The sequence below is a fragment of the Oncorhynchus clarkii genome, chromosome 6, assembly GCF_045791955.1.
Source record: "Oncorhynchus clarkii lewisi isolate Uvic-CL-2024 chromosome 6, UVic_Ocla_1.0, whole genome shotgun sequence".
Taxonomy (NCBI): domain Eukaryota; kingdom Metazoa; phylum Chordata; class Actinopteri; order Salmoniformes; family Salmonidae; genus Oncorhynchus; species Oncorhynchus clarkii.
Genome location: NC_092152.1, coordinates 80,230,485 through 80,238,851, shown reverse-complemented (window position 1 = coordinate 80,238,851; position 8,367 = coordinate 80,230,485). Strand labels below are relative to the sequence as shown.

At 39.2% G+C, this 8,367-nt stretch overlaps 1 protein-coding gene across 3 annotated transcripts; it reads left to right on the top strand.

Moving 5' to 3' along the window:
- Positions 1–535: 535 nt before the first annotated feature.
- On the top strand, positions 536–6,053 carry LOC139412250 (zinc-binding protein A33-like). Of its 3 annotated transcripts, XM_071159087.1 has the most exons (6): positions 536–1,091; positions 1,412–1,438; positions 1,728–1,748; positions 2,357–2,383; positions 2,656–2,682; positions 5,483–6,053. In XM_071159087.1, exons 1-6 carry the CDS (start codon positions 1,028–1,030, stop codon positions 6,016–6,018), a joined length of 702 nt encoding a protein of 233 aa, XP_071015188.1. In that variant the 5' UTR covers positions 536–1,027; the 3' UTR covers positions 6,019–6,053. The 3 variants fall into 3 exon arrangements, with proteins under 3 accessions (XP_071015188.1, XP_071015189.1, XP_071015191.1); XM_071159088.1 differs by lacking the exon at positions 1,412–1,438; XM_071159090.1 differs by lacking the exons at positions 1,412–1,438; positions 2,656–2,682.
- The last annotated feature ends 2,314 nt before the right edge of the window (positions 6,054–8,367 follow it).

Genomic DNA, 8,367 nt, shown 5'->3' with positions numbered 1-8,367 from the left:
TGATGTCATGGGACGTGGTTTACATTTGAGGTCTGTAAGCGTCTGACAAAACATTCTTTATGAGTGAAATGTCCCTTTAATATTATTATTTGGTAGCAGTGGTTACATGCCACTGATCTCAGTTTATTTGTGTCTTGCAGGTGAGCTGATCCTTGTTCACACAGAAACATGGAAAGTGGCCCTTGCAGTGATTGTCTCTCTGGTCATTGTCCTTGTGGCCATATCAGCTTTCAGTGTCTGGTGGCGGAAAAGTTTGTACAATGACTACAGTCATAGAAAACTTATTAAAGGGTTTATTTGACTGAATGTAAATGTTTTACAGTGACATACACAAGGAGTTGGGAACTAGAACCGAATGCTTGCTAGTTCAATTCCCCGAGCAGACAAGATGAAAAAGATCAGTTAATCTACCCTTGAGCAAGGCACTTAACCCTCATTACTCTAGGGTCACCGTCAATAATGGCTGATCCCTGGTAGTGACCACACTCGCATGGGGAGTTGGGGATATGCAAATAAACACAGTTCCACTTCACAACTCACTCTCGTATAAGTTAAACACTTGTATATACAGTGAAACAGGACAAATATAAGCCCCCCCTGTTTGACCTTTAGAAGTAAAAAGCAGACATTGGTCAGATACTGTACAGGTGTATTTAAGGATTTGTATAAAATAAAATTCAGTTCACAGTATAGGGCAAACATTTCTATTTAAAACAACTTTCTCCACAAAAATAGTAGATGTTTTAATATAAGGTTTATTTAAATCTCAGTGCATGGTTTACCTGAAGCACATCAGTGTAACTTCTTCCTTCATGTAAAGGACTTTATCAGAAAACATCTTGAGTACCAGTAAGTCATTTTGTGGACTTTTCCTCAAACTGTTATCTATTGTCATGTCTGTAGATGCATCCAAAGCTGAACACAGTCAAGAGATAGTTAAGTGGTGTCTTACTGTCAAACATGCAGGTTTCTCCTCCAGAAATGGAACTTTGTCAGAGAAAACACTGTGGTTCTGTGTTCATTAAGTATGCTCTCTGTTTTCTGTTTTATTTCTGCAGAGCAAGTTAAAGATGAACTCAGACTTGAGTTGAGTAAGTAGTGTCCAACAGTCCTATGCATGTGTCAAACTCATTCCATGGAGGGCCGAGTCTCTGCGGGTTTTCACTCCTCCCTTGTACTTGATTGATTAAGGTCACTGATTAGTTAGGAACGCCACACACCTGGTTGTCTAGGTCTTAATTGAAAGGAACAACCAAAAACCAGCAGATACCAGGCCCTCCATGGAATGAGTTTGACACTCCTGGTCCTGTGCATTGGGTCATGTTTCCATTTTAATAATTGTCTTCTTCATGGATGTGAGATGTGTTCATTAAGGATGTTCACTCTAACGGTTCTCTTTTCATGTCTGCAGAGAAAAATCTCATCACTCGTAAGCTGAGTAAGTTGTGTCCAACAGTCCTATGCATCAATGTGTCATTTTTTTACTCCCAATTTGATTGTTATACCAAACAACAATTGAAGACAAATAATTCCCATTACATGTGTAACAGAAATGGATAGCGTACAGCAGCTAGTTTCATGGATTTAAAATCCTTACATATTTGACATTAATGCTTTTTATCACATTGTTTTTACTGTCCCCATCCCCCTGCCACACAAGGAGTTGAATGAATTATTCACCATTAAGAATGCTATACTTTGACTTGAATTGATCTGTTTGTCTGCAGAGATACTTGCTGATCAGCTGGGTAAGTAGGAGCACGATGCATTACTAGACCCTTATGGTCAATACACAATACATACATGTATATTCTAAGCCAGGGTTCTCCAACCCTGATCCTGTAGTGCTGCCGTCCCGTAGCTTTCAATCCAACCTTAGTTATAACTAACCTGATTCAATTTATCAACCAGCAAGTTATTAGAATCAGGTGCACTAGATTAGGGTTGGAGAGAACACCTACAGGGTGGTTCTCCAGGAACAGGGTTGGAGCAAAAACCTACAGGGTGGTTCTCCAGGAACAGGGTTGGAGCAAAAACCTACAGGGTGGTTCTCCAGGAACAGGGTTGGAGCGAAAACCTATAGGGTGGTCTTCAGGACCAGGGTTGGAGCAAAAACCTACAGGGTGGTCTCTAGGAACAGGGTTGGAGAGCCCATTTCCAAAGGCTTACAATTTGCATTGTGCAAATAGCACAAAGATGAGTCAAAATTATGTGGTAAAATATCACTGTATTGGAATAATTTTTTACTCACTGCTATGGAAATTTTTACACAAAGAATGATATTGTTTTATTAATTTATTTCAAGATGTTTAATTAGCAAGAATTATAATTAGTTTTATGTTTAATTTACCCACAGATTTAGTAAACATGAAGGGCTGTCCAGGTAAATGAATGATACTGAATTGTATTTAAAATATATTTCATATCATATTTCTGTTGCTTAAGGTATACTATATTATGGTAGAGGGATGTATTTTTACACCATGTCACTTTGGATATGTTTCTGGTCCCGAACCTTATCAATAAAGTTTAGAGATTAAGAGGAGATTTGTCATTGTGTTCCAAGGGCACCACACAGTATACTCTACTGTAATATTACATTACCATAGTTTCTGGTATCCCCTAATTCTGACATACTCTCTGTTTATATTGTAGAACTTGAAACCATCAGAAAACATGCAGGTCAGTGTGTTTGTTGTACTCTCCAGTCCACCCACCTAAAGTTTAGGGCTGGGCTGTATACCGTATTTTACAATATTCTGGTAGTGATGCACGAAAAGTTTTATTTTTTTTTAAACTTTACTTTCCATAACGGTATTTGACTGTTTGGTTTGTTAAATGTGATACGCCGTGTGTTACGTCTATTTTTATAGTTTACTTCGCTATTTGAGTCATCTCTCTCCGCTCTCTCTCTCCATGTCGCATTCCACACAGACCTAGCCCCGCCCCCTGTCACTCATGGAGCGCATTTGTTGTTCCTCTTACCAAGAGACAACTGCATTCAGTCTCCGTATCAATGCACTATGTGCAACAATGTTAATGACAACTTTTCACTTTGCTTCTTATTAATATAAATACACTAGCGTTCTATAATTACACTATACGTTTGTTTCTTACATCTGCAAACAGCTAGTTTGTATTTTCTAAGCAAGTTGGGCCTAAATCTTGTTAGCCGCTAATCGTTAGCTAGCTAATAAATGTACCGAGCCAGAGCAAACGTAACTACCTACTGTATACAGACGGATAATCCCAGTAATGGTGTAGAACTAACTACAGTACCAGTCAAAAGTTTGGACACCTAATCATTCCAGGGTTTTTCTTTATTTGTACTATTTTCTACATTGTAGAATATTAGTGAAGACGTCAACTATGAAAAACACATGGAATCATGTAGTAACCAAAAAAGTGTTAAACAAATCAAAATGTATTTTATATTGGAGATTCTTCTAGTTTGCCTTGATGACAGCTTTGCACACTCTTGGTATTCTGTCAACCAGATTCATGAGGTAGTCACCTGGATAGCATTTCAATTAACAGATGTCCTTTGTTAAAAGTACATTTGTGGAATTTCTTTCCTTAATGCATTTGAGCCAATCAGTTGTGTTGTGACAAGGTAGGAGAGGTATACAGAAGATAGCCCCATTTGGAAAATTATCAAGTCCATATTATGACAAGAACAGCTCAAATAAGCAAAGAGAAACGACAGTCCATCATTACTTTAGGACATGCAGGTCAGTTAATCCGGAAAATGTCAAGAAATTTTAAAGTTTCTTTAAGTGCAGTCGCAAAAACCATCAATCGCTATGATGAAACTGGCTCTCATGAGGACCGCCACAGGAAAGGAGGACCCAGAGTTACCTCTGCTGCAGAGGATAAGTGCATTAGAGTTACCAGCCTCAGAAATTGCAGCCCAAATAAATGCTTCACAGAGTTCAAGTAACAGACACATCTCAACATTAACTGTTCAGAGGAGACTCCGTGAATCTGGCCTTCATGGTCGAATGTGTCCATGTCTTTGTGAGACGCAGAGTATGCAGATGATCTCTGTATGTGTGGTTCCCACCGTGAAGCATGGAGGTGGTGTGGGGGTGCTTTACTGGTGACACTGTCAGTGATTTAGAATTCAAGGCACACTTAACCACAGCATTCTGCAGCGATACTCCATCCCATCTGGTTTGGGTTTTGTGGGACTATCATTTGTTGTACAACAGGACAATGACCCAAAACACACCTCCAGGCTGTGTAAGGGCTATTTGACCAAGAAGGAGAGGGATGGAGTGCTGCATCAGATGACCTGGCCTCCACAATCATCTGACCTCAACCCAATTGAGATAGTTTGGGATGAGTAGGACTGCAGAGTGAAGGAAAAGCAGCCAACAAGTGTTCAGCATTTATGGGAACTCCTTCAAGACTGTTGGAAAATCATTCCTCATGAAGCTGGTTGAGATAGTGTGCAAAAAAAGCTGTCATCATGCCAAAGGGTGGCTACTTTGAAGAATCTAAAATACATTTTAATTTTAAACATTTTTTGGTTACTCCATGATTCCATAATTGTTATTTCATAGTTTTGATGTCTTTACTATTATTCTACAATGTAGAAAATAGTTAAAAATAAAGAAAAACCCTTGAATGAGTAGGTGTGTCACAACTTTTGACTGGTGATGTATATCTGCATGTTTTTTTGCGCAACAGTTTCTTCTAAAACAAAGAGGAATAAGCAAAGCAAGAATATGTATGCTACATGAAGTAGCTAACAAAAACATGCAATGTATCCAAAGATTGTAGAGTCCCCTAGGAAACATTTGTCAACACTTTGGTTCCTACCGTGTCACAATAACTCCTCCCTGGCATTTTCATTTGTTGTCATGTCAAACACTGTATTTAAAGTGCCCACTATTATATTCAAACTATTGAATTGGAATAATCATTTTATTTCCTTGATTCCAACAGTTCACCAAAGTATTTTGCTCTAAATCGCAAGTCAAATCACAATTGCAACATTCGGTTAAAAATAAAGCATGGATTGTTTTCCATATCGTGCAGCCCTACGTGGCATTGTGGAAATGATTTTAATTATTCAAAAGCATAAAATACTGTCATTCCGTCAATTTATTTTAAGTATTGTGATATGATATTTTGACCATATTGCCCAGCCCTACTAGAGTTTCACATGAATATTAATATATTCACATACTGGTATTACTTGAAATAACATGACCACACATTCACATCTACAGTATGTTGTTGTCAATAACCATATATGTCTACAGTAATGTACTGTGCAGTAAGTCCTGCAGTAAACTGTCCTCCCACATATTGATGTTCTTATTTTTTACTTCACAGTGGATGTGACTCTAGACCCTGATACAGCATATCACTTATTCATGTGTCCCAGAGCAATGTACTGAGCAGTAAAATGCAGTCCCCCATATTGTTATGTTTATTTTGTTTATTCTAATAAAGTGTGTGTTTCTCTCCACAGTGGATGTGACTCTAGATCCTGATACAGCACATCCCAGACTCATTCTGTCTGAAGACAGGAAACAAGTTAGATATGGAGACATAAAACAGAATCTCCCTGATAACCCAAAGAGGTTTGATATTGTTCCCTATGTCCTGGGAAAGGAGGGTTTCTCTTCAGGGAGATTCTACTACGAGGTGCAGGTGGAGGGGAAGAATGGGTGGACTTTAGGAGTGGCCAGAGAGTCCATCAACAGGAAGAAGTATATTCGCCTGAAACCTGAGAATGGATGCTGGACTGTTTGGCTGAGGTTTAAAGAATACAAGGCTTTAACTGACCCCTCTGTCGTCCTCTCCCTGAGAGAGAAGCCCCAGAAGGTGGGGGTGTTTGTGGATTATGAGAAGGGTCAGGTCTCATTATACAATGTAGAGGCCAGGTCTCATATCTACTCCTTCACTGGCTACACCTTCACTGAGAAACTCTATCCATTCTTTTATTCTGGTGCTACTGGTAACTCAGACCCACAGGTCATCACTCCTGTAGGTGTCACTGACTAACTGTTTTATATCAAACATTGAAATACTGGTTGTGTGTGTGTTAATGTCATGACTTTGCCCTGTTGGGTGAGGTTTATGACCCCCCCATAAATACCTGTCCCCCTTTTCTCTCCACTCTACAGAATGGACTCTTGGAAAGCCCTGTGTTACCACAGAGAAAGTATGGTAATATCAAAAGGCAGGGGAATGGAACAATAGTTCCCTTTCTCAACCAGTTGAAAGTGTTCGTTGGTACATAAAGAATATGATGTCAGATCAGTTGTTGTCTGGGACATTATATCTGATGATAGGATGACATAAATTGTATCTTGGAAAGTCTACACATTCTAGTTATCAGATTCACATGGAATTAAATATGGAACTATTTGTGAAAATATGAAATGTAATTTTAACTTCTAAATGAGAGAATTGTTTTCATAAGTAAACTATGCTCACTCAGTGGCCACGCCCAAGTGAACAGACATTGGTTGAGAACTATGAAACACGCCCTTCTCTCCTCCAGTACAAAAGTCCGTTGCCGGAAGTTAACCTTAGTTCCCAATGACGTGAGGACTGGTGTCCGTACGTTTATAAGGGCTAATTTCAACATGGAGGTGATGATCACCTCGCTGAAATGGTGTATTTTGACTAGACCAGCCAGAATACAGCATAAACTGATTATGGCAACTTAGTATGAACATTGAACGATTATTTACTGAAGAAGTGATACATCCTAGACTTCAAGTTATCAGCTGCAGCTGTAAACGTATGTGGCCTAGGAAAGGACAGACAATCTCCTAAGAACGACAGGGTACTTTAATGTACCCGCTCTACAACACTACGACCAGAAATATTCTTCAAAGGACAATGGCGATCTCTGCTGGGCAAACCAGTCTTCCATCCTCGACCCATCTATCGAAGGGCAGCTCAGAGTAAATATATATGTTGCATTTTTCTTCACCGAATGGGCGGTTATTAGAATGCATAAGATTCTGTATTTACGGTAGAATAGCTTTTCAAGGTCCGATAGAGTCCCAATCCCTTTGTCACTCCATCTTCCCGCTCTTTCATTCAAACCCAACCCCCTTCTTTTGTGTAACAAGCTGTCATATTGGGTTAGCCCACTAGGGGATTTTCATGACATGATTAGTAATCGATGTATTATCGATCCTGTGTATATATATGTAATTCTGTGTGATTATTTTGGTATTTAGTAAATAAATAATTACACCAATTTGTGTATTGCTAATTCAACTTGTTAGCCAGGGTTCGTGCAGTACTTTATGACCATCCGAATGAGACTGAATAAGTTGACGATTAATGATTGACTGCTATTGATATTAAAGATCTTCAGATTTTCAAGAGATTGGATTCTGGAGATAACTGCTCTATATAAATGAATGCTTCCGTGGTGCCCCAGGTTATTAATGGTTTAATTGTTGCATGGTTTAATTCAATCACATAATCAATTAAACGTTAGGTAATCGATTTGATAAAATAGCATGTCATATAATTGAATCAGTCAGAGACACAACATAATTGGTACCCCCTGTGAGGGATCTAAAATAGAATGACACTTCTATTTTGATTCAGCCTATATGCATTACTCAAAGTAACAATGTTCTCCTCCAAATGCTGCAGACCAAAGACGATCAGTTAATGAACACAATGACTAAGTTGGATGACAAATCAGCAGAACTCATTGAAGTTGCTGACCAAATGAATGATGAGATAACTCAGGTGATGAAGATGAAAATATTGATTTCTAAGCAAGCGGAGGAAATCTCATCACCGAATCTCTCGCTCCATACTCAAGACCTCTATCTGCAAACAATGACAGATACGTTTGAGACCGAAAGGAGCAAGTGCAACACTCACATGTCCAAAATCAGTACTCTAAACTTTTTCTGCCTTTGGACCCAAATGAGAAATTCTGTGTTCTCCTGGGACCCAAGATTAGGAAAATATGCAACTATACATAAATATCAGTACTGTAAGGGGTGCGTGGCAGGGAAGTCAGATGCAGGAGAGCAGAATTTGGTAATAGCCTGAGCAGTTTAATAGCAAAACCAACAGCATGAAAATAACAAGGTATGGGTACAAAAACCCGTCGCGTACCAATCAACACGTGCACAAGCACTTACAATAAACAATACCACACAGAGACATGGGGGGAAACAAGGGTTAAATACACAACAAGTGATTGAGGGAATTGAAACCAGGTGTGAGAAAAAACGAGAAAAAACACATGGAAAATGAAAAGTGGATCGATGATGGCTAGAAGACCGGCGACGCCGACCGCCGCCCGAACAAGGAGTGGACCTGACTTTGGCGGAAGTCGCAACAAGTACATTTCATTGCCCTTATTGC

Coding starts and splice junctions, on each gene's coding strand:
- LOC139412250 (XM_071159087.1), top strand. CDS start 1,028: ATGCTCTCTGTTTTCTGTTTTATTTCTGCAGAGCAAGTTAAAGATGAA. Junction 1,749..2,356: donor GATACTTGCTGATCAGCTGG/GTAAGTAGGAGC, acceptor ATTTACCCACAG/ATTTAGTAAACATGAAGGGC. Junction 2,384..2,655: donor AAACATGAAGGGCTGTCCAG/GTAAATGAATGA, acceptor TTTATATTGTAG/AACTTGAAACCATCAGAAAA.